Source organism: Emys orbicularis, chromosome 18, assembly GCF_028017835.1.
Source record: "Emys orbicularis isolate rEmyOrb1 chromosome 18, rEmyOrb1.hap1, whole genome shotgun sequence".
Taxonomy (NCBI): domain Eukaryota; kingdom Metazoa; phylum Chordata; order Testudines; family Emydidae; genus Emys; species Emys orbicularis.
Window position 1 is genome coordinate 16819445 of NC_088700.1, and position 25994 is coordinate 16845438.

A 25994-nucleotide genomic window follows, 5' to 3' on the forward strand; every position below is an offset into this window, starting at 1 on the left:
TTGCTACCTGCAAAATGGACTGTGCATGTGGCTCTAAGACAGAGGTGGGCAAACTACGGCCCACGGGACCATCCTGCCCGGCCCCCGAGCCCCTGGCCCGGGAGGCTTGCCCCCGGCCCCTCCCTCGCTGTTGCCCCTCGCCCGCAGCCTCAGCTCACTCGCTCCGCCGCCGGCGCAATGCTCTGGGTGGCGGGACTATGAGCTCCTGGGGCAGCGCAGCTGCAGAGCCGTGGCCTGACCCCGTGTTCTGTGCTGCATGGTGGTGGCGGTGGTGTGGCCCGGCTCCAGCCGGGTGGCGCGGCTGTAGCGCCGCCAGCCACAGGTGCTCCAGGCAGCGTGGTAAGGGGGCAGGGAGCAGGGGGTTGAATGGGGGCAGGGGTCCCAGGAGGGCAGTCAGGAAGGAGGGGGTTTGGATGGGGCAGCAGGGGACAGTCAGGGGCAGGGGTTCCGGAGGCAGTCAGGGGTCAGAGAGAAGGGGTGGTTGGATGGGGTAGGGGTCCCGGAGGGGCCGTCAGGAATGAGAGGAGGGGTTGGATGGGGCGGCGAGGGTCCGGTCAGGAGACAGGGAGCAGGGAGGTATGGATGGGGCAGGGATCCTGGGGGGGCGCGTCAGGGAACAGGGGGAGTTGGATGGGGCAGGATTCCCGGGGGGGGGGGAGATAGGAGGTGGGGGCAGTTTCGGCGGCAGTATGGTGGCGGGTACGCCGAAGGCGCGGGACCTTTGGACCTCCCGCAGGCATGCCGCCGAATCCGCGTTACCAGCTGACCTCCCGCAGGCATGCCGCCGAAAGCCGCCTGACTGCCGTGCTTGGGGCGGCAAAATACATAGAGCCGCCCCTGAATCCCACCCTCTTGTCTTCCCCCTAAAATGGGTTACTGGACACTGCAAACAACCCAGCCACTCACTGTAGCATTGGAAGCAGAAGCCCCGTGTGGTGGGTAGGAATTATGTCCATTGGGTGGAATTCATCCCTTTACAGAGGTCTGTAACTTGGCCAATGAAACAGTTTAGCTTCAAAGACCGAGCATATTTCACATAAATATTTCATGTAAAACATTCCATCTAGTTATTCCCCTTTGGCCACCCATAGGGTCTGCTCGGTCACCAGTTCTAACAGTGCCTTTTCTCTCCAAGGGAAGAAGCGATGTTGTCCACCTACTTCGAAACCATCAATGACCTGCTCTCTTCCTTTGGGCCAGTCCGAGACTGCTCACGCAACAACGGTGGCTGCACCCGTAACTTCAAGTGTGTGTCGGACCGCAAAGTGGACTCCACGGGCTGTGTGGTAGGTATGCCACCGGGTGACCAGTGCTCTAGAGAGATGGTGTGTTGTCGAGGGTGCCCTGGCTGGGAGTTACTTGTTCTTTGTCCATGGCGGCGGGTAAGGGAATCTCTGTTGCCTTTTTGGGCAGTGGAACTGTGTGTCTGTCTGTCTCTCTTTCCTTTTCTCTCCTCCTCCTCCTCCTTTCTCTCTCGCCTCCTTGTCCCGCCTTTGTCTTCTCTCTCTCTCTTGCCTTGCTCTGTGGGAGCAGACTGCTCTGGCCTTAGCTGGAGAGATGCCCCGAGGGTCCTGTGGAAAGTCAACACGTCTGGTAGAATGGTCTGAACTGTGGGGAGGGGTGGGGGCTGCTGGGGAAATGCCCCCACCCCAGCCCTGCTGGCTGCACCGAATGCCACAGGTGCGAATTCTGCCTCAGGAATGAGCAACCTGTTCTCCAGCCCAACGGAGCCCCCGGAGATACAGCGGAGGACTCGGGAGCTTAAAGGAGCACTGAGCAATGCAGAGTCGATTGTCATGTACTTGCCAAAGTGTTGTGGACTGGAAATGGACTTTGCTCTCTCCTCCATGGCCCACATGCTTCCCAGCTTTCTGGGAACTCCTCCCTCATCCACTGTGCCCCTCCCAAAGCGCTGCCACCTCTTTGGCCCCAGTGGGTAGCCTCTCTTCAAAGTTGTTTCCCTTCGGAGGAGAAACTGATGCTAGAGGGAGGTGTTTCTTTGGTGCAATCCTGTGTGTTTATCAAGAACGCACACAAAGTCCTGTTTCCCCAAACACAGTAGGAACAAACAACAGCAGGCAGTTTCCTTGCTCAGAAATCCGAGTCTGCCTCTCCAGCAAGTTCTGCACCGAAAAGAAGCCCCATCTCTCAACCTCCTCCCAGGGCCACGCTCACCCCTGCATCTCTCGCTTTCTGCTTCTCACGCACACACATTCACAGCTTGCCAAGCAATCCCCTAGACCCTGTATTTGCAACCAATCCCCTGGAAATCCCAGGGACCACACTGCTTAACTCTGCTCAGGTTTTGCCAGGCGGCCCAGTGCCTTGGGCAATAGCTTCTTATTCTTTCCAGCTCTCATTACATGAACAGGCATAATCGCTCTTTCCATTAAGCCTGAAAGAAGGGTGCTTAGTGCACCTATTGACTTTATCCAGGTCTGTGATTGATGGCAGCCATTAACACCTTCCAGCATCACAATCCTCTCCCAGGGAATTTTGTTGCTGTAGGTTGGTTTTTAACACCACTACGGGGGATGGGGAGGTTTCCTTGTGCAACAGAGTCACCTGGCAACCTTGGAGAATCAGTCGTCTTCTTTCTGTAAAAAGAGCCTGGAAACAACAAACTGATTAAAGTGGGATCCTTGTCCTGGCACTCACAGGGGAGCACTTGCATCATTACACACTTTACACAAACACACGCTCACTGACAGTGACATTCTCTGTCACTGGCACACGGGGCCAATCTGGAACTCATCACACACACACACACCTGATTGCCAAATGACACTCCTCTGTGTGTATGCACACTCTCTGTCACCTCAGCACATGTGTACACACAGTCACCTCCCTACACACACACACACACACACACATATGCTGGTTTTCATGTACCCATGTCTTTCTCATAGTCACACTCAGTCTCTCTCACACACACGTGCACAACCGTAGATGCTTCTCCCAACCCCTCCACCACCCCCTCTCCAAACCGCCCTATTCCCTGCAGGAGCCTTCTCCGGCCCCCTCCTCGGCTCTGCGGAAGCAGGAGTGAAGTGTCTCTTTCTTTATTGAAGAAGTTTATACACGGGAGCCGGGAAAGGTCAGCTTGGAGTGGCGCCGTCTCTGGGTGGCTCTTAACATCACCCCCCCATCCCCAAATGCTTGTTCAGCACATTTAGCGTGGCCGCCTAATAGCACTGGTGCGTTACAGGCAGCACTTTACAATGTGGGTCTTTACACAGCTGGTTTCCCTTCCTCTCTTCTTCTTCTTCTTTTTTTTTTTTTGCTCTCTCTCTCTCTCTCTCTCTCTCTCTCGCCATTTCACCCTGAAAAGTAATGTGCTTCCCAGATATTGTCAGCAACAACCCTGGCTCTGATTGCCGTGCGCCACAGAGAAGCGCCGCCAAGATGCCGCCTTTTAAAAGTCAAGACGTATTAAGATAGAAATTGTCAATAAATTACAGGCCTGGCTCTCCCTGCATGCGCCCATGAAGCGGTGGCAATTGAAATCCATGTCACTCAGGGAAAATGGGGCTTCTTTCCCTTCCTCGACCCTGCTCCTAATGGCTACATTTAGGCTATAATTAACGGGAACAAAACACGGGCGGGTCGGGGAAGGGATGGAGAATCAGCGTGAGCAGCCACCTTGGAGTGCAATCCTGGTCCCTGATAGCTACGGGGGAGAGACAGAGCAGCCTCCGTGTGGGCGTAAATTGCTGCTGGGTGGGAGTGGGGAGCTGGAAGGGGCGGGGTGCTTGCTGTTTTTAGGCTGCCCGCCACCCCTCCACACACACTCCTGGTTGCTTTGTTTTTTGCTTCCAGTGTGCAGCCCTGGTGTGGGAAGAATGAGGCTAGCCTTGGACTGGTGAGTCACTAGGATCCATGCCACGTCCAGGCAGAAAGTGGAGTTCTTTCTGCTCCCCTCACCAGTCCGATGAGGAAAAGCTTGAGTTGCAGTGGAAGGTGCTAGAGGCACGAAGCTTTAATCTCCTCACCCTCTCTTTCGTTCCTCTCTCTTTTCATCTCTTTGCTTCTCTTCCTCTCTCCCTCTTGCTTGCAGAAATAGAAAACCAATCTATGCTGTGTTGCAAAGGACTCGATGCTATGCCAGGGTGTGGCACCGATCCTCCTCTGTCCAGACAACTTTCCTACTTAGCAAGGGAGGTGGGACTGGTTCTGGGGCAAGCGCAGACTTTCTAGATCTGGACTGTCTCATGCTGCTCCACTCAGGGGTGCTGGAGCAATGTGTGTAGTGGGGGTGCTGAGAACCATTGAACCAAACTGTATCCCCTGTATATAATGGAAACCACTCCAAGCCAGGGGGTGCTGCAGCACCCCCCAAACTCCTAGTTCCACTCATGGAGCCCAGTGGAAGCCCTGCTGAGCTATTTGCATGGGAAATGCAGGGCTGATCGCGGCCCTGATGTGATTTCAGTCAAGTTGTTTGAGTTCCCCCTTTGGGAGACATTCCAGAGCTGATTCTCGTGCCCTCGACCTTTTTGGAAATTGTCTGTCTTCTTCTCTGTTTAAATATCAGTGGGAGATTGACTTGGGATTCCGGAGGAGAAGCAAAACTGGCTCAATGAGCAGGCAAATTGGTATCAGCTGACGAATGATCTGGAAAGCTAAGCTCTGTCGTCAGAAATGCTGAGGGACAGAGCGCCCGGGATTATTGGCTGGTGGTTGGCGCTGTGATCAGCAATAGCACATTGCTGGGGTTGAAATGTGCCTCCCCGGAGGATTCTGGTGAAAGCAGAGCTGTGAGATTTCTCCCTGGAGAAGGGGCTTTGGCTGCAGTACGCTTGCCAAGGATTTTACTAGGAGAGATTTCAGGACTGGAGTGCAGAGTTGGAGATCAGCTGACAAAGTCCATAGAATTGCAACTTCATGGTAAGGGGAGGCTGGTCAGAATCCTGCTGCTGAGCGGACAGAGATGCCTCTAATAATCCCCTCTCTGGTTTCTCTTTCATGGAGCTTTCCCCTCTGTGAGAGGTTATAAAAGGAAAGTGATGTATCCGAACCCCCAAAATGATCTCTTCCTGCCATACCAACCCCTATGCAGCTGAGAGCACAAAGATTTATTGAGGCAGCGAAGGCCAGTTACTCAGACATGTAGGGAGGGGGCCAGATGGGTCACCATTCACAACTTCCTTTTGATTGTGGAAGAGGAGCGGATGTTCTTGCGGTTAAGGCACTGAGCTGGGACTCAGGAGAGCTGGGTTTAATCGGGTCCTTGAGTTCCTGCTGGGGAGCGGGGTCTGGGGCTTGCCCTGCTCTGGCACTCCAGCTGTGGAGCTGAGTCGGGGGCCGCTCTGCGCAGCTCCCGGAAGCAGTGGCGTGTCCCCTCTTTGGCTCCTACGGGTAGGAGCAGCCAGGGGGCTCTGCTCCACATGCTGCCCCCGCAGCTCCCATTGGCCGGGAACTGCGGCCAATGGGAGCTGCAGGGGCGGCACCTATGGATGGGACAGCATGCAGCAGTACTGCCTGGCCGCACCTCTGCGTAGGAGCTGGCGGGGGGACATGCCGCTGCTTCTGGAAGCTGCTTGAGGTAAGCGCCTCCAGGAGCTTGCACCCCTGAGCCATCCCCCCTGCGCCCCAACCCCCTGTCCCAGCTCTGATCTCCCCTGCTGCCCTCCAAACCCCTCATCCCCTGGAGCACCCTCCTGCACCCCAAGCCCCTCACCTCCAGCCCCACCCCAGTGCCTGCACCCCCAGCTGGAGCCCTCACCCCCTCCCGCACTCCAACCCCAATTTCTTGAGCATTCACAGCCCCGCATACAATTTCCATACCCAGATGTTGCCCTCGGGCCAAAAAGTTTGCCCATCCCTGTTTTAGACAGAGGGGGAATTGGTCCTAGTCTCCCGGTAGGCATACAGACCTTAGCTCAGCATGTCTTGAGCTACCCCTTCTATTTTCATATCAAAATGATGCAATATTCCTGAGGTGCTGGAAGGCAGTGTTGCGAAATGGTTTAATTTAAGAATGCAGCTGTTGCATTAGGGATATAGCTGTGCAATACAGGATCAGTGGCCCATCACATCTGGTCCCTTCCTTCCAGCACAAGCTAAAGCTGAAGTTCCCGTGGAAGGCGGTGGGGCCTGTAGGTATCAATAGAGCTGGTTGAAACGTGGAATTTCCATTCCACTGGGAATTCCTGACATTTCATAATTTCCCAAATCAGAACCAAATGTTGAAATTTCAAATTTTACCATGAAATGGAAATTGTGAAATAATGTTGTTTCCAAAACAGGGAAATAACCTTGTTGAAACATTTTGTTTTGGCTCCATCATTTCACGTTGTACGTTGTCATACCATAAAAGTCAAAATGACAAAGTGGAAACAAAACATTCTGATAATTTCCTTTCAACATTTCGATGAAATTGATACATTCCTGAGAAAACTTTCGATTTTGTCAAATCAGCATCTTCCAGTGGAAAAGTGTTCCATCAGCAAATGTTCTACCAGCTCTCCTTCCTCCAGCACAAGCTAACGATGATGTTTCAGAGAAAGTTGGGTTGGGTTTTTAATTATAATGAAAGAAATTTGGATTTTTAGTTCCTTGGAAATTCTGGCATTTCAAAATTGTCCTTCATCTTGAGTCAAAACGAAATATCAACATTTCAAAACTTATCACAAAATAAGCATTCTGAAATATTTTGTTTCAGAAACATCAAAGTAACCTCCTTGAGGTATTTCAGTTTGGGAAGGTCAAAACCTTTCATTCTGACGTTATCCTTTTGACTTTTATGTGGTATCATTATATTGCAACATACACGTTGAAACAATAAAGTGGAAACAAAATGTTTCAGTAATTTCCTGTCAAAATTGTTGATGAAATGGGGCGTTTCTACAAAAACGTTTTGATTTCTTTGAATCAGCATTTTCGGACAGAAAACAGTTCAGTCAGAAAATTTTCTACTAGTTCTAGTTATTATGCACCTAGCCAGTTATACAGAGATGCACATGGGGGCAGTGAAGGATTCCTTCCTGACCCCTATAATGTTCAGCTACCATCCTGAAACATGTGATTATTTAATTGTATTGTGGGAGCACTGAGGAACCCCAGTCATAGACCAGAACCCCATTGTGCTAGGTGCTGTACAAACAGAACAAAAACACGCTCCCTGCCCCAAACAACTTACAATCCCCAATTCCTCTTATTTTCCTTATTAGCTACCAGTGTTAGTAATGATGGGAAGAGTGGCCAAGTATGAGCTAAAATCAAGCCTAAATTTACAGTAGCTAAAGCAAGCATGTGTCAGAGCTCCCAGATGTCACTGGAAATATTTCAGAACAGTAACGGAATGGAAAGAAGCAACTGCTAATCTGAGGTGGCTCACAAGGAACAGTTTGACGGGCGATGGGTGGCCATTTCCCGGGGGGGTTGAACCAAGGGACTGTCATCACAGGGGTGAATAGCAGCTGAAGACTGGGCAGAGGTTGGCACATCACGGTGCCGCAGATGGGCCCGGCTCAGTCCCTGATGCACATAGAAGTGTAACGAAGGTGTAGAGCTGCTTGGCCATTTAAGTGCTGTGAAAAGGGATTGTGTGGCATGGACTTCACTGCCAGTTCTGAAAAGGGCTCGTTAAATTAAAGAGTAAGTAAAACTAAATAGCTGGTAAAAGCTGAAGTCTGGGAAGTTCCCAGCCTGCTCTGAACAGAGTGCGCACATGCTGTATGAATCCAAGCGTGGCCCCTTTCTGGGCTCTGCCTTGACTGATAACTTTAACAGCAAAGCCGACATTTTCTGCTCAGCTCTCCCAAGGGTTTTCTTTGCCAGGGTCACTTTGTCCCAGAACCACCACCTCCTGCTCCCGCACACATTCAGACTGCAGCTCTTTGGATCCACTGGCTAGTACGATTCAGCAGAAATTATGGTGTATCTTTGTGCAAGATTCAAACACCTGCTCTCAGGGTGACATAGCAGACAAACACTGTATCCCCAGGCAGATTCTTAGAGCCAGCCAACCTCTCCTGTGCTGGTTGCAGGGCTGGCTCTGGCTTTTTGGCTGCCCCAAGCAAAAAAAAAAAAAAACCGGGGCGGCCAGAACGGCAAAGCAAAAAAAAAAAAAAAACCTGCGGCGCGGCCGGAGCGCAGGTACAGGGGGACCGGCTGGGGGGGAGAGGGGGAGGGAGCGGGCGGGAGAGAGAGAGAAGGGGGCGGCCAGGGCTACAGCGGGGGCGCTGCCACGCGGCCCCTCCTGCTGCGCTGCCGCCTGCCGCGAGGGCTCCGCTCCGGTCGGCGGGGAGGGAAGGAAGAGGACTGCCCTGCAGGGCGCTCTGGTTCTCCGCGCCGCCGCCCCCTACAGGGCGGCCGGAGCAGAACAAAAAAAAAAAAAAGCGGCCGTGCCGCCCTAGGATTGGGCAGAATGCCGCCTCCAACAATCTGCCGCCCCAAGCACCAGCTTGCTCAGGTGGTGCCTGGAGCCGTCCCTGGCTGGTTGTAAGCAAACACAACCCAGTGTATTACAGCTGTCACTCTAACATCTAGACAGACCATTTTCTGGTACCTAGAAGGAAATCTGAGCAGGAATTCACATTTACCTAATTTCTTTTGTTGGAGGAACCCAGAGTGTTTTACACACATTAATTAAGCCTCACAACATGTTTGAAACAAGAAAGTATTGTAATCTCCAGTTCAAAGATGGGAAAACTGAGACACAGGGAGCGGGGGGCGGGGGGGAGGGGGTGTAGTGATTTGCCCAAGATCACACAGGACAGGTCTGAACCTTAGAGGTGCTGAGCACCCACAGTTCCCACTGAATTTCATGCTGAGATGTCATGGACTTCCCCAAGCCCCTGTTGGTAGCTTCAACATATGCATACATTAGCTACCCAATAGTCCTCCAATAGTAGGGGCCCAATCCTGCAGCTTTCACTCATGAGCCGTTCAGTGAAACAAGGGGAGCAGGATCAGTCCAATGGATTGTTCACACTCTTAGGATCATGCCCTAAGTCAGTGACAGAGCCATCCATAGTACCTATGAGCCCCGGCTCCTAGTCATCTACTCTAACGGGTCCATAAACTACAGCATGAACGTTTTAAAATTTTATATATATATATATATATATATATATATATATATATATATATATAATATAAAAATAAATGTAAGCTAGGAGGGAATGTGTCATTCTGTTTAATTTCCAAATCCATTACTGATTTCCCTGTGTTTGTTGTCCCTTGAGAGTATTCTGGGAAAGGCAAGATATTGCAACGTGTGATTAGAAGCTCGGGAGACAGATGGATTTGATCATCTGAAGCTAAAATAATGATTGATCATCTTGAAAAGGAAGGGGGGAGGAGAAGAGTAAGGAAAATAGCGGCTGTTATTTCAGAAAACAGTTGCAACATATGTCCCTCTGGCAAGAGGTGTTACCCTCCAGTAGGGTCCTGAGTATTGTAGTGTAGTGTATTGTAGTGTAAAAGCTGTAAACGGGACTGCCACAGCCAGTGGAGGTGATAACAAGCTCTGCAGACATCATTATTGTGGAGAGTGGGAGGCAATGATCTTCGCTGAGTGGAAGGGGAAGAGCAGGGGGCTGGCAAAGAGGAAATGAGATTGTTTGCGCCCCTTACAGATGTGGCACACTCTGTTTCTAATTTTCTTTGGTGTTGAGTATCTTCCTTTCCTAGCAACAAGAGCGCCGGAGACAGATGAGATCTGAGTGGCTGGGGAATGAAGGGAATACAGTTCAGTCACAGAAGAGAGGAGCAGCATTTGGTCCTAGAACAGGGGAGCTTCAGTGGGGAAAGGTCTTGCACGCTCATGTATGTATGGCTGAGAAGAGATGGGATTAGGGGAGGTTTGGGGTGACTTGTGAATAGTGTCAGGGCAGAGCTGGGACACAAGTGGGTCCTTTCCTAGTGAGGGGATTCTGCCCAAGCTGACAGGCATCCGGAATTCACCTGCATGAAAGCTACCAGACCCCTCCACCCCGGAAGCGAGGAAGGATGGTGTAGTGTTGCTAGCCTAGTACTTGGAAGGCCTGGGTTCAAGTCCCTGCTATGCTATGGACTTTCAGCGTCACTAAGCCCCTTGGTTCCTCATCTGTATAATGGGAATAACAGCACTGCCCTGCCTCCCAAGCGGGTTGTGAGGGATAAAGATACAGACGGGGAGGCGCTCAGATGCTATGCTAATGGGGGAGATACACGTAGCTACGATAGACAGGCAGGTTTGCTCACCACCCTGCTTCTGAGTGATGGCAGCAGCACCTCCTGCACAGTGTTCGTGGGGGTGGGCTAGGTACTGAGGTTTGCAAGAAAACTGCTTTGTCTGCTCACAAGCCTGGAACAGGACTTCAGTAACTCAGCCAGAGGTTATGGGTCTGTTACAGGAGTGGTTGGGGAAGGTTCTGTGGTGTGCAGGAGGTCAGACTAGATATCACGATGGTCCCTTCTGACCTGAATGTCTCTGAGGACATTGGTGGGCTGTGGGAAGAGGGGGGAGGTGATCTTCCCACCAGTGGAGGAGGCTGGAAGAGAGCTTCTCACCAGATCAGGAAGGGCAGGCTCAGAGTGGGCACAGGTGGGTCTTTGGGCTCTCACTGTGGGGGATCATCGTGGTGATAGACATGTTTCTCCCATGGCACAAGCCCACGTGGGGGTGCAGCCTTTCTGGCCGAGGGAGCTCTGCCTTTGTGGTGGCTGGAGGACTGAACCTTTACTGCTGGCCTAGGAAACTGAGCTGCTTGTTTGGTGATCAGTTGGCTGAGGAGCTGGGAGTTGAGGTATTTTCCGGGCAGATGGAAGATACATTTCAGTGTTAGAGGGATATTAAATATAAAATGAGGTCTGATTAATTTTGGTGATTCTTAGCTTGGACACTGTCCCTTTGCTCTCACGGATACCTGAATTATAGGTCTGCAGTTTTAAAGGGGCCTTAACCTGGCCTCTAATTCTGTGGCAGCAATTGATTGCAGCCACAAATGATGGCATATGGCTCTCCCACTGCCTGATCTGCAGGCGCCATCAGCCAGCGAGATGCCTGAGTGCTGTGCTTTGCAGCGACTGCGAACTGTGCTCACGTTTCATTGCAGATGCAAATTTAGAGGCTGTTCAAAATTTGGCCCTAAAATCTCTTGCAATCATGGTGCAGGTGCTACTGAGAACTCTGTCACCCTGTGAAAATCAATAGCAGAGACGCGTGCTGCTCGGAGCACGCAGGAGACTAGGCTCGACAAGTACAATGGAAGGACCTTGGAAAGCAAAAATTCAGCCTCTCAGCAGCCATTGCCAGCCAAGTGTCTGAGGCCAAGGTTGCTTCTGCGGCAGGGCAGCACTGTACCCAGACGTGGCTGATGCTGGCTGTGTGTTGCGGTGCCCCTCCCAAGATGTGCATTTTAGTCATGTATCAGAGGGGTAGCCGTGTTAGTCTGAATCTGTAAAAAGCAACAGAGGGTCCTGTGGCACCTTTAAGACTAACAGAAGTATTGGGAGCATAAGCTTTCGTGGGTAAGAACCTCACTGCATCTGAAGAAGTGAGGTTCTTACCCACGAAAGCTTATGCTCCCAATACTTCTGTTAGTCTTAAAGGTGCCACAGGACCCTCTGTTGCATTTTAGTCATGTAAGTGATGGTTGGGCGAGGTTTTCTAAAGAGACTAGTTCTCATGGGTTAGCTCCAGTTCTGGGCTCCCCACTTGAGATTCCTTATAGGGCCCTGATTTTAAAGCTGGGTGAATTTTTTTCAGCACATTGTTTTTTTTCATTCTCTCTCTCTCTCTCTCTCATTCTCTCTCTCTCTCTCTCTCTCTCTCTCTCTCTCTCTCTCTCACACACACACACACGTATATATATATATTTTGGGAGGATCTGAAACTTTTTACCACAATCAAGATGAATTCAGCAAATAGTTTTGCTTGGGGGAAAAAAAAAAACATTTTCAATGTGTGTTTTGATTTTAAAACTGGCCAGTTTAAAACATGCACCAAAAGTTGGAAAATACCTGAAACGGCCAAAATCAATATGAAATACTTGGGGGAGGGGCAGAGGGGAATAGTTTGCAGTCAATTGATACTTTTCCGTTAACTGAAAATGAATTACAAAAAAATAGTTTGGGGTCAATTTGGAACATTTTGGTTGATTTACAACATTTTTGTGTTTTCCAATTTGATGAACATTCTTTTTTTAAATGGTGTCACTTCAAATCTAATTGGATTTTTTAAAATTGGTTTGGCCCCTGGAATCAAAAACTCCATTATTTGCTCAGCTCCGGTTCTGAGCACCCATCCTTTGAGGTGTCTCACGTTGGGCACCCAAGCCAGAGGCACCCAAAATTTGGAGTCACTTATGAAACCATCCTCCCCACTCCCTCCTTCCCCCCCCCGCCCCTGTCTGTCTACGAGCACAGCCCTGCCTAGAGCAGGGCAGGCTTTCCTGAGCCAATAGGGTCACCATTTTGCACAAAGAGGTTAGTTCCATTTCCATGGCTTGTTCAGCCCAGGAACTGTCAACAGTGGGGCTCAGCAGTGCCACCTGTGGTGATGGATTTATAGCATGTGGACATCACCTCCCATAAGGGGTCAGAAAAGATTTTTCTTCCCTGATGCACGATTGGCCTGACGTAATGTGGTGTTTGTTTTGTTGTTGTTGTTCTTTTGTTTTTTTCCACTTCTTCTGAAGCATCAGGAATTGGCCACAGCTGTGTATGGGGTGGACCATACTCAGCTGGATGGGGTGGACCAGTCTGCTCAGGGGGTCTAGAGAATACTTTCTAGGTGCCTGGTTCGTGTGTCTTGCTCACATGCTCTGGGTCATACTGATTGCCAGAAAGGAATTTTCAGGATAGATTGGCTGGGACTCCCCCCCACTCTCCCCTTTCTGTGCAGCATGGGGTGTGGGTCACCTGCTGAGTCCATCTCACCTAATCAGTTCTCTGCCTCGGGCATTGGTGCACCTTGGTCTCTCCCATTCTCTGCCTGTGGCACACAGTTTATTGTCCTGAGGACTGATCTGCTTTAGTCCCAAGCCTGTGGGGTTAATATAGGGGTAGTTGGGTGGAAATGAAAGGTCAGTGATATACAGGAGGTCTGACTAGATGATCCAATGGTCCCTTCTGGCCTTAATATCAAGCTCTGAAGACACTGGGAAGTCCTTGGAGGCCACAGCTGGTCACTCTCAACCTGAGCTGCGTTGAAACTGGTGATCTAGAAACTGGATCTTCCACAGCCAGTCTCCAGAGCCATTCGTTCCCTTGTTAAGTGCACTCTGGAACGCATGCCTTGTGTGGCTAATAATGCAAATCTCCTAGACGTAAGCGTCTAAATCTACATAGACACACAGACGTACACTTGAGGCATTTGCATTGCTTTTCAGAGCAGATCAGATACATGCCAGGGCATGGCTGAGATCTCAGTAAAATGTTGTCGTGTGACAGAATAGCAGGAGCCCCGAGAAAGGCTGTTTGTGTTGGGGCTGTGGGTGAGGGAATGAATGCCTGCAGGGATTAATTATAGTCTGTGCCGTTTCTCACCACCACTGAAGCTTGTATTCAGTCCAACTCAGGTGGGTAGAGAAAGTTGTTACCATCTGGTAGCTCTTGGGTGGCTTGTGTGAAGTGAAATTTGGTGGCTTCAGTCCAGTTTCCAGCCCTCAACCCCCGTTGGTAATCTTGGCAAAGAGTGTAAGAGTCTGAGTTGACTCTATAGATCAGGGGTGGGCAATCTTTTTGGCCTGAGGGCCACATTGGGGTTGCAAAACTGTATGGAGGGCCGGGTAGGGAAGGCTGTGCCTCCCCAAACAGCCTGGCCCCCGCCCCTCCCACTTCCCGCCCCCTGACTGTCTCCCTCAGAACCCCTCCACCCATCCAACCCCCCCTGCTCCTTGTCCCCTGACTGCCCCCTCCCGGGACCCCCCGCCCCTAACCACCCCCTGGGACTCCACCCCCTATCCAACCTCCCTGCTCCGAGTCCCGTGACTTCCCCGACCCCATCCACGCCCCCGTCCCCTGACAGGCCCCCCGGGACCCACGCCTATCCAACCCCCATTCCCCGTCTCCTGACCCCCTATCCACACCCCCGCCCCCTGAGACTCCCACCCTTATCCAACCCCCCCCACACACATGTTCCCCGTCCCCTGACCACCCCCCAGAACCTCCGCCCCATCCAACCGTCCCCTGCTCCCTGTCCCCTGACTTCTCCCCGGGATCCCCCACCCCTTATTCAACCCCCCGGCCCCGGCCCCCTTACCATGCTGCTCAGAGCAGCATGTCTGGCAGCCGCGCTGCCTGGCAGGAGCGCACAGCCCCGCCGTCCAGAGCGCTGCCCGCACAACGGCGTGGCTGCCGGGGAGCGGGGACAGCGGGGAGGGGCCGGGGCTAGCCTCCCTGGCCAGGAGCTCAGGGGCCGGGCAGGACGGTCCCGCGGGCCGTAGTATGCCCACCTCTGCTATAGATTGCTCTCCTCTAGAGGTCAGGATTGAGTCACATGGGCAAGATTGCCCTGCTGCTGTCTGTGTCGTGCCTGTTCTGTGAAGTACTTCAGTCTTTCCGGCTGTGAATCTGGCACATTTCACCAGCCCCAAATCAGCACACCAAAGATTAGTAAAGGAGGAATGGCAGGGTTGGTTGGGCGGGGTGCATAGAGCAGCTGGTAAAATAATTGAAACTACATTGGCTCAAACTTTCCTAGCCTTTGCATTTAACCTCCTCCAGGGCTCCTTCCAGCAAAGCACTTAAGCACATGCTTAACTTTAGACCCACTGACATCAGTGTTTAGACTTGTATGTCTAAAGTTAAACGTGTGCTGGATCGGGACAGAGTGCCCAGCACCTTGCAGGATTGAGCCAACCCTTTGGATAGCCTCAGTCCAGCAAAGCACTTAGGCCCCAGTTCAGAAAGCAATGTAAGCACATGGCCACGTCCTTTCCTATTCAGGACAGCACTTAAGCATGGGCTTACCTTTAAACAGATGTTTAAATCTCATTGATGTCAATTATCCAGAATAGGGGTTACTCCCATGCTTACAGTCAGACATGTGCTTAGGTGACTTGATGGATCAGGGAGCCAATTCTTTGCTATCCCATGCACCACAAGCTCGGTATATGGCTCGTTGGGCTTAAGAGCAATGTCAAATTCCCCCAGAACTGGTTTGAAAAGAGCGGAGATCCCAGCTCACCTCCATGCTGCTGTTTGCTTCCACCACTGCCAGGCCACAGGGGGAAGCTGGGCCTTCATCTCTTAAACATCTCCAACAAAAAGGCAGCTAATATTTAGAAAATGTGGCAGAATAATAAAAACGGGCAATTTACTCTCTGCAGAACCACTTTATTAAATATTCTTTTTTTAAAACTTAATAATAAAAAAGGGAAGCCAAGCTGCAAAAACCCCGTCAGGCAATTTAGCGGGAGAGTCAGTTTCCTCTCACCACTGGGATTCGTGTCAGTAATGAGGCATTTCTGATGTCTCCAGTGACCCCGGCACCCGTCTGCTTTCTAATGAGCTTTGCGAGTGTGGAAGAAAAGTGTGGCCTTTGCTTATTGAAATAAACAGGGACCGGTCCGTTCACTCATTTCCCTGGGGAAACAGTCCTATGGGGCTTTCAGTTGTCATTTCTTTAATCTCGTCTTCAAAGAGCTCCATCTCTTCTGCTTTGGATTTGATTATGAAGGTGAGTCTAGACAGAGTCTCTTTTGTCCCAGAGTCCTAGCTGGCCAGTGAATTGAGCTGGGACCCAGAGAAAGGATTGGGCAACTTGCCCAGTGCTGAGTCACCTTAACGTTACCCAGGTGAATGAACCTTGGTTCTGGACCTTGTTCTAGCCTTCAATTGATTGATGGTTGGGTGCTAATCTGCAAAAGGTGTTTGTTCTTGTTGGTATCACACCAGCAACGTGGAATGTCAGTGAGGTTGGTTAGTGTGGTCTAGGGGTTAGAGCAGAGGCTGGGGCGGCAGGACTCTTGAATTCGATCCCCATCGTCTCGCTGTGTGGCCTTGGGCAAAGTCATTTCAAAACAGCAATTCGACGCCGAAATGTACCTAAGTAAAAATAGCGCCTTCTTATTCAGCATCTCCGCTCCCCGTGCACACGCAGAGTCCTTTCTGCTGACCGGAGTGACAAAAATAGACGCGCTTCTCCTCCTGCTATACCTGCCGAGCTAACGCATCTGAGAGCGAGTGAGCTGGAATCTATTCCACTGTGCATCATCAGCAGGGTTGTTTACCGAGTTGCAATCAGTGCCACCTGTGCAAACCTCTCGAGGGCAGGGGGGTTGCATGGGAGTAGCTGGGGGGTCTAATTTAGCCGGCAGAATCTTTCTCACTAGTTATGTTGCTCCAGAAGTCAGGAATCTAACTTGACTCTTGGATCCCAAGTGGAGTTTTTAAGGCTGGAGATCGGGGTGGGAGGGAACAAAACACATTTGTTCGTTCTATAACCTGAGCAGTTTGGAGTGAGGATAAACATGATCCCCTTTGGTGCGAGGTTTGCAGTCACTCTCTAACCTTTCCATGCCTCAGGTTCCTGCTCTGTAGAAGGAGTCAGATAGTTGAACGACCTCCGGAGTTGAGGTTTAATTATAGAAATGTTGATAAAATGATTGTTCATCCAAGGATCTAGAAGTTTCAAGTATTCCTCTGAGTGTTAGTGATTTCAGGGGTTCTGTTCCCATCTCTGCCACCGGCCTGCTGGGAGGCCTTGGGGCAAGTCGCTTCACGCTCTGTGCCTCAGTTTCCCTGTATGTAAAATGGTGATGATGATACTGACCTCCTTTGTAAAGTACTTTAAGAGCTTTGGACGAAAAGCATTACAGGAGCTAAGAAGGCATTAGCCTTTATGAGGATGATTTTGTTGAACTGCTAGTGGATTGTAGAAGCTATTAGTCTATATGGAGAAAATAATCAGATTAATTACTGATTTGTTGCAGGTGTTTAATTGCATTACCTGGCTGGCAGGATACAGAATGCCGTCCCCTGCCTACCTCCACCCTTCACGGCATGGTTATAGCAGGTGAATTGGTGAGGGTTGTGTCACCAGTGATTGCCCAGACAGAATTATTGGCTGAGTTGGCTATTGATTTTCTAATCATTTTCAGATGTTGTCCCCCCCTCATCCTGTGTCACTGCAGAGGCAGATCGCAAATTGAACTGCAGCTGGATTGATGCAGGATTGATTAGAACTCACAGTAATTATTGGGTCTCTGCTGCTCAAGCCAGACAGATGAATGTTCGCAATAATGGATATGGTTCTTTATCAAAGCGCAGAAAATGCACACCAAGTACTGTGCACATAAGGGTGCAGAGACCACCCCTCCAGAACAGCTTATCCTGTGCACAGAGGTGTCTAAATAAAACCTGTGGACACATAATTTATGGTTCACAGCTGCTCTTCCCATGCTGGGTAAAGACAGTTTTGGGGTAAGGGCAAATTTGATCAGCTGCAGGGTTTTATTGGTGACAGGCAAGCAACAAAGTTCCATTCTTCTATCAAGGAAGATACAAGTACAATTACGAGGGCATGATCCTGGGAGGTGCTGAGTGCCCTGTTGACTGCAGAGAAACACCCACCTGCTTTCCCTGGAAATCGGTGATGTAATGATTAAGTGTGTTTGAGGTCATTGAGTTTAAGGCCAGAAGGGACCCCCCGCTCACCCAGGTAGACCTCCTGTATATCACAGGCCACTAAACACCACACAGCCACCCCCACACCAAGCCAGACAACTAGAATTAGATCAAACATGAGCCCTCTGCATACCACAGGCAGAGAACAGGAGGTTAATAGAAAAAGCTAATTTAAAAAAAAAAGACAACAACAGAGATCCATGCATATGCAGCCGTCTGGCACGGGGAAGGTTGCTACACTACAAGCCTGCTCTCTCTCTGAATAGAATATACCGACACATTCCCTGTATCGATTGCCAGCTCCACCCTTGTGGTCTCGCTGGATGGAGATCAAGAGACCAAGCTCCTTGAGCGCTGTCTGCCTGGAGAACATGCCGAGCTGAAATTGCAGCACTTAGTCCCTGAGTAGGGTTCTCCACGAGGCATTCTGGAAACCCAGGTGCATTATCCTGGCCAGCTCCATGGTCCCCTCCCTGCTGGTCCCTGCTTGGTAGACTCAAGGGGCCAGAGCCTCAGTTGCTATAAATTGGTGTGTCTCCCTTGAAGTCAGTGGATTTACACCTGCTGAAGATTTGACCCTCCTGGTCCTTGAGCAATCTTGAGCCCAGAGACTACTGGTGTCCAGCCTCTTGCGTTAACCCACATTAACCCTTTGTGGCTTTTTGACCCTCTGTAAGTGGAGAGATTTATGATTCTTCTACCACCTCCAAGGTGGAGGAGTTGGTCCGTTAGCTCAAGCAGCTGTGTCTCATGTGTTTAGATCCAGAGGGACCAGGTCCAGTCCCTGTGGACGAACCATCATAACACAAGGAAGGGGAGCGTCTCTCCCTAACTTGCTGCATCCAATCAGGGTTCCGAACTCGGTGCTCTCAGATCTCCTGCTGGGCTCTGAGGCTCATAGACTTTGCAAAGCAACTCCGAAACACTTCCGGTGAAAGGCCTGGTGTACACTAAAGACTTAGGTCGGCCCAGCTCCATTGCTGGGGGCTGTGAAAAATCCACACCCTTCAGCAACGTAGTTAACCTGACCTAACCCCCAGTGTAGACAGTGCTAGGTTGGTGGAAGAATTCTTCCATCAGCCAAGCTGCTGCCTCTTCAGGACATGGATTACCTGTGCCTATGGGAGAACCCTTCCCATTGCTGTGGGGAGTGTCTGCACAGCAGCTGGGCTGCTGTAGCATTTCAAATGTAGACAAGCCCGAAGACTGAACGTGCCCAAGTGCTAAGTAGTTTGCTATATAGGGAAAGGTTTAAATTACCGTACAAAGTACAGCCAAGATTCCCATCCCCCGAGCCCTCGGGCTTGAATTGATTGTTGCCTCCATGTCTGTGTGTCTGTCTGTTAAACAGCCCGTTGCTAATTGCAAAGCGAACCGGCTCCCTTTGGCTGTTGCCCCTCTCACGGTGTACTCCGAGGAGGACGTGTTATGCCTCTGACCCTGCCAGGGAACCCCCCAGTATTTGTGCAGGGTTAGGAGATCTTCTTCCCCAGGGGAACTTTCTGCTGCAGTGCAACAGCTGGCTGGTGAGGTGGGGGAGGGGGACTCTCTTTTGCATATTTCACGCTGGAGCAATTTGCGTTCCGTACTTAATGCACATTGGAATGCATAATTACAAACAGAAACAAATCACGCTTCCCGGCAATTAAAAATCAAGCTGGGGAAGTATTCCAAGGGGCGAACCTCAACCGGCACGCGGCTAAGAACCATGGGGAACGCTTCGGGGTGAGTCTCCATCAGTCCCATCCACCCCGAGCTACCATAGCCCCAGGGAGAGCGCCAACCTCTTCCTCCGGAGACAGAAAAGGGTGCTCCCATCTCTCCGTGGCAATGAGTCTTTCTTAAAGCCAACCCCTGATGCCTCAGCCGGTGGAGCCAGAGGCAGCAGCTCCTGAATCAGGCCATGTCTACACTGCCTGGTCTACGCAGCACAGCTCCAGCGCTGTGTCTGTATCAGCATAACCCTGTACTCTAGATCCAACCCGCAGTGACTGAAGGGGCTTTTCCATCCCTGTCGGAACGCCAGCTCCTCGAACCACCATAGTTAGGTCAATGGAAGCATGTTTCTATCAACAAAGCTGTGTCTACACTGGGGGTTAGGTGGGCGTAGCTCCGGTGCTCTGGATTTTCACACCCGAAGCGCCAGAGCTATATTGACCTATATTGTAAGTTTAGGCCAGGCCAAAGTCGACAGAATCTATGGGTGTGACCCTAAAGCAGGAGCCTCTCTAGCGCCCCTGGAAGTCAACGGAAGGATCCTCATTTACCTCAGTGGGAGCCCTGTTGAAATGGCCCGACCCCTTGGAACGAGAGGCGTCTCTATTTCAACTACGCAAGGCACTGTCCATGCTCATCAGTGGCTTTCCGGCCCGGCACAGGGAGAGAATTAGGCCGGAGAAAAGCCGACGAGCAAAGTCAGTGTAGGGACTGAAGCCAGGGCAGCAAGGAGAAACTTTGGCCACAACTGCAGTCAATGAACCTTTCCCCCTTTTGTTTCTGCCTGTTTGCACAGCTCCTGTTACTCTTCCATTGGTCCGCACAGACTAGAAATGGGGCTTGTATCTGTACAGCCACAATTATTGTGAGCCTTATTTGTCCAGAGTGTTTAACAATAAAATGGAACCCGTGTGAGAGGCATCTGTCCCTTTATATCCATGCTGGGAGTATGAACCGAAAAAGCTTGCTGCAGGTTGCTGCAGCCTCCTCTGGTGCCTTATGGGTAAGACTTGGAGGTCATGGATTCCCTGATTTCCAGAGACCTCTGTGACAGTCTCTGCTCCAGCCCCAGGGGCTGCAGGACTCTGGAGCTGACCGCCAGTGGGGTCCTGGCAGGGTTCCAGCAACAGGCGACAGCAGCAACAAGCGGCAGGGCCCCCCCTGCAAAGTTCCAGCGACAGGTGACAGACTCCCGAGGGGGCCCTCCTCAGGGTGCCAGCGACGGGCAACAGCCTCACGCGGGGAGAGGGGGACTCAGGGGGTCCTGTTTTCTCTTTGGAAAATATAGTCACCCTGCAGCTCTCAACCGCCGTAGGGGGAAAGGGGAACCGCACAGCTCCCAGCCACCACGGTGGTGGGGGAAACCAGGGAGCCGCAGCAGCAAAGGTCACAGACAGGTCACGGCTTCCGTGAATTTTTGTTTATCGCCCATGACCTGTCGGTGAGTTTTATACAAATAACCATGACAAAATCTTAGCCTTACTGATGGGGAGCAGAAGCTTTGGGCTCCAGTGTTGCCAGTCACGGCCCTTTCCCCACTGCTAGACACGCCCTCGCTATCCCTGTCCTGTGAAAAGAGGAGGTGTCACACTCTGCTGTCATCATTTCCTTGCCCACATCTTCTGGATAGAGAAGACTTCTGCCTCTCCCGCTGGGCCTTGTTTCTTTGCACTGCCCCTGCTCCAGTGGCTGCACCGAGGATCCCAGTCTCTCATGGTCCATTCAATAGTTCAGCAGTTCAGCAGAGGGGGAAGCAGCTGGAGAGGCTGGAGTGGCCTTTGGGAGCTCACTGCCTGGTGCGTCTGCGTTTGCCCTCCAGGGAGGCTGCACGGCCTGGGGGAATGACAGCAATCACTCAAATGAATTAAGTTTTATTTTAAGGAGCTAGCGCAGCAGAGGGGGGGGGACTGAGGCAGGTGGCAGAAGCTTTTCATTACCCAGCTGAGAAGCTACAGGACTATCCTGGCCCTTTGTGGCTTTCCACCGTGAGCAGCCAGAGTTCAGCTGTCCTCGTACAGCGAACGGCCTGATGCCCAGGCATCAATCAGACCTGGCAGCTTGCGTCCGGAGAGGCACCTGGCTGGGTAGCCAGCTCGGGAGCAGGGATCTCCAGGACTTTTATTATATGTACGGCATTTTGCTCGCACAGAAAATTGATTTTCTTTTTTAAGCACAAAATATAGCAGTTTTATAACCTTTCTTCTGCTTGACAGAGGCCATTTATAACCTGCCTTCACTGCTACATGTGCAGGCTCTGAGCTAACTCATCTTCAAGAACTCAGTAATGCATTTTTAATTGTGAACTGTTCTTAGGCGAGATTTATTTTTTCCGAGGACTGGTCCTTTTGTTGTGTTGTGGGTTGTTTTTTGTGAGGTTTTCTTTTTTTTTTTTGGTTCTGGTTTTTGATAAAAGAAAATAAATAAATAGCAAAGGTGGACTCGGAAAGCACTTTAATCAGGGTGGCAGATGATTGATGGCATTAGCTGCCTGCTGGCTTTAATCTTTTGGGACAGGGAAAGCCAGCCGGAGAATTGAAATTAAAACCCGGAGCAGAGCCAGATCCCTAGCTTGTGCAAAGCGGCCCGGCTCCGTTGGCCTCAGTGGGGTTACTCTGATTGAGCACCGACTGAGGATCTGTCCTCCTGCAGTTGTCTGTCTTCACTGCCAGCCAGGAAGGCTGCCCCCTGGCGAGAACTGCTGCAGAGCCCCGCCTGCCTGCTCCAAAGAGGCACTGGGCTGCTTTTTGGGAATGATTTTAAACGGGGGCGGGGGGGGTTGAGATCCCCAACCATTAATAAAATGCACGTGCAGGCTTAAACAAATGGCAAATACCCAGCCAAAATCCCCACTGCCTTCAGTGGGGCCAGGATCAAACTCACGGGAGTCCATTTCATTGGGATGTCTTCTACAGGCAGGGGGAGGGATAGCTCAGTGGTTTGAGCATTGGCCTGCTAAACCCAGGGTTGTGAGTTCAATCCTTAAGGGGGCCAATCCTTTAGGGATATGGGGCAAAAATCTGTCTGGAGATTAGGCCTGCTTTGAGCAGGGGGTTGGACTAGATGACCTCCTGAGGTCCCTTCTACCCCTGAGATTCTATGATTCAGTGTCAAGCATTTCCATTTCCTAGCACGAAGATGCCGTCCGGGTAAAGGACTCCAAGGAGAGAGGCAGGAGCAGGCTCTGAGTGGAGCGTGCCAGGAAGATACTTGCAATGGCTCTTTTCACCAGAAGGTCCCAAAGCCCTTTGCCAAGGGGGTCAGCATCATTAGAACCGTTTGCCTGAGGCACAGCCAGGGGCAGAGCCTGGAGTAGAACCCAGCTCTCCTACGTCCCAATCCAGTGCTCGTCCCGGTCCACATGGGCTCCCCAGGTGAACTTGCACTTGTGGAGACCTGAGGTCAGGTTTTCGTGTGTCCTCCGTTAATGCTGATGACAGACCTGAGTTCACTGGTGTAACGCCGTCCACCTCGCTGGAGTGGAGCCTGATTCCACTAGGAATGAACGTGGCTCCCCAGGGCGGAGAGCTAACTCACAGCAGGGAGCTGTGTCCCTGGCACGGGCTTACCTGTTGGTCACACCATCACCTCCGTCAGGGGAAATGCCCCCAGCCCCGGAACCAGCTCGCCTTAACATGTCCCCTCTCTCTGCAGTGCCCGCAGGAGCTGAGGCCCATGAAGGACGGCACTGGCTGCTACGACTATGCCAAGGGGATCGACTGTTCGGATGGCTTCAATGGTGGCTGTGAGCAGCTGTGCCTCCAGCAGACCCTTCCCCTGCCATATGACCCCTCCTCCAGCACCATCTTCATGTTCTGCGGGTGAGTCTCCTGGAACCATGGCCTCAAAGGGGTTCTGCAGCTTGAACGGAAGACTTGAGCAGCTGGTTCCTCCTCTACTCTCTTCCCTTCCCCTGCATTCCTCTGAGCCATGTTTGTGTCTGTACTCACATGTCTCTTTATCTGCATGGTCGGACCTGTGTGGTATGGAGGGAGTAGAGGAGTATATCCGCTCAGAACAATGGCGGAATTGGCCTGTGTGTGTGCACGTGTGGAAGCATAATTCTGTTCTTGCTGCACATCCATGCAAGAGCTTGATGTCCCAGTTATGCATCTGTGAAAATATACCAGTAACTGTATGTGCCGTGTGCCCCCATGGGGGGAAAGATTATTCACATGGGGGCAACAAGTAGCGATCGAATGCACGTGCAATTTTTGATGGTGAACGTCCGTGCCTGCTGGCCTGCAGTCTAAGCACATGGAAATGATCTGTGTGCAGACGGACAGTTCTCACTCCTACAGGAGTGTGTGTGTGTGTGTGTGAGAGAGAAAGTGACTGTACAAGTCAGTCCATGTCTTGTTATATAAACCCCAAACTTTTTTGTGTCGGGTTGTTGTGTGTGTTTTTTATTTTATTTTATTTTATTTTATTTGCTGTGCATCTCTTTAAATAGAGTTTCATCCCAGAGCTTGGCCAGGATCCTAGAATCCTATGTGATTTAGCATTTTCTCTAAGGAAAATCTCCCCGACTACAGAACGTTCCAAAGGGAGCTCTGTGATTATCTGGCTTTACGCGGCACGGCTGCAAAAATAGCCATCCATCACACAAGCCATCCTTTGCAGTGCCCTGGTTTAGAGGCTGGGCAGATTGTATCCCTTTGTAAAGAAATCAAGAACATAGAAAGAAAGAAATCATAACATCACACAATAAATGAACAGTAAACTAAGATTATTGGCTACACCTTTGCTAATGCATATCTGCATTTACACCTACTTGTGAGCACATGCATTAGCCGACTTCAGTCCTCCTATCTACAGGGGAAGAGGTGGGAATGGGAAGGTGGGGGAAGGGAGCAAGAAGCCATTTAGTGAAGGAAACATCTGGGCCCAGGAGGGTAGCAAAAAAGTGCAGCGGGAGAAGGATGTACAGCAGCGTGCACTGAAATGGAGGGGTGCATCCTGCACTTAGAACTATGGCATCTGAGTGTCTACATGCCACCGTTCCCTCATATACATGACTGCAGGCTGACACGCAAGGAGGAATGAGAGGGGCCTTCTGGCTCACAGCAAACTCTTACATGGGTCACAGCCCGAGAGCAAAAGCCATCACAGAACCCCGTACCCAGCCTTGGTGACAGTGAGGTTGCAGAGGCAGGGAATCTGAGGCATCTCAGCACCCAGCCTGGCTCAAGGCAAAGGCCAAGTGGCTCCCAGGCAAGTGGGAAAGTAGCGGGATACTCCATCGGCAGAGGCATAGAGTAGAGGGAGACATGCAGCATCTGGCTAAAACTGGTGGGTGGTGGAGAGGAAGAGGGCACTGAAGAACAGAAAAGCCACTCCCCTAACTAGAAAAAAATGCAGGGAGCATTGATGGGCTCCTGCCCTGTTAGGCCTTTGCAGACATTGCTGCCCTTCTTGCTGGGGGAGAAGTGTTGTGCTTGGTAAAGGCAGAGTGGCTGCACCTCTGTGTGTTCATAATAGCCATTGTTCCTGTTTGGGTTTGCTTGGAGGGAGGGAGGGAGCCTGGGGTGTATGTGTGTGGGGGGGGGAGGGAGGGGGGAGGGATGTTTCCAATTTCTCCCAACATGTGTGCTTCTGGGGTCCAGCCGGAATCTACAGCCAGGAAGCTGGAGAATCCCCTCTCCCGCAGTGCTGCTTCTCTGGAGAATGCTACTTTCAGGCCACGAGCTGCATTATACACAAAGCCTTCATGCATCACTGCCCTGAAGTCAAGTCAGCTGGAGAGGGACTGGCAGGACAGGCCCCAGAGTATATGTGCCAGCCTGGTCTATCACTACTTTCCTCTGGCCCGGCTCAGACAGCACCAATCTCTTTTCCTCTCGGTGCCCCGGAGAAAGTGGCATCACAATGTCCACCATCCTTCCTGTAAGCACCGGGGGGACCTATCAGCCAGCAGCAGGAGCCCGGCGGATCACAATCAAACGGGGATATTTCTAATATCCCCTGCGCGTTAGGGTCCCAAAGCCGAGTTCTCCACCAGCTCCGGCAGGCAGAAAAGGGAGCATAGGTGCCCTAGAACAGGCTTCCCCCAAACTTCCCGGACACATTCTGCCTCTTGCCTGGTGGCCGCCGCCGCTCGGAAAAGCACTTTGACCTTCAAGGAAATGTGAGTCATGCTTTGTGCAGTGAAGAAGCAAATTCCTAAAAGTAACTCCGAGTAACACCTGTCAGCTCCTGACACATCCAGGTGCTCAGACGGCAGAGATCTCGCTGAGCCCCAGCCGTTCACAGCTCCCAGGGGACCCAGCTTTCTCAGCCACTTTCTTTCCTCTCATTTTTCCCCTTACTTTATTGCTTCGCTGCTTGGAATGATTGTGTTACAAAGAGAAAACACACAGCCTCCGCAGCTGCTACGCAGGGGTTTTGGGAAGCGGGGCAGGTTCGGCAGGGAAGTGGATAAACAGCAAGGCTCTGCATTCCAACAGAATGTGACACGTACGCAGGGAAGGCAAGCAAAACTAGTTCAGTTGGGCCAAGCAGATACCATGTGATGAGTACAGGGTAAAGCATTAGTTGTATTATAACTACACCTCCAGGGCCGCATAGTGCTAGGCACTGTACAAACAGTGACCGGTAGGCCCTAGCCTGAGAAGCTTGTAGTATAAACAAGAAAGGCCAAAAAAGGATGGAAGACAGGCAGCACTATTATCCCCATTTTACAGTTGGGAAATCGAGGCTCAGAGAGATTGAGTGACTGG

The 25994-nt window shown here is 51.2% G+C and overlaps 1 protein-coding gene across 1 annotated transcript in view; it reads left to right on the forward strand.

Moving 5' to 3' along the window:
- The window catches only part of ASTN2 (astrotactin 2), a 551498-nt gene that overhangs the window by 253482 nt on the left and 272022 nt on the right, over positions 1-25994 (forward strand). The window contains exons 10-11 of the mRNA XM_065418613.1: positions 1136-1286; positions 22930-23096. Of these exons, the coding sequence (XP_065274685.1) occupies positions 1136-1286; positions 22930-23096 (318 nt within the window). The remainder of the gene's footprint in view (positions 1-1135; positions 1287-22929; positions 23097-25994) is intronic.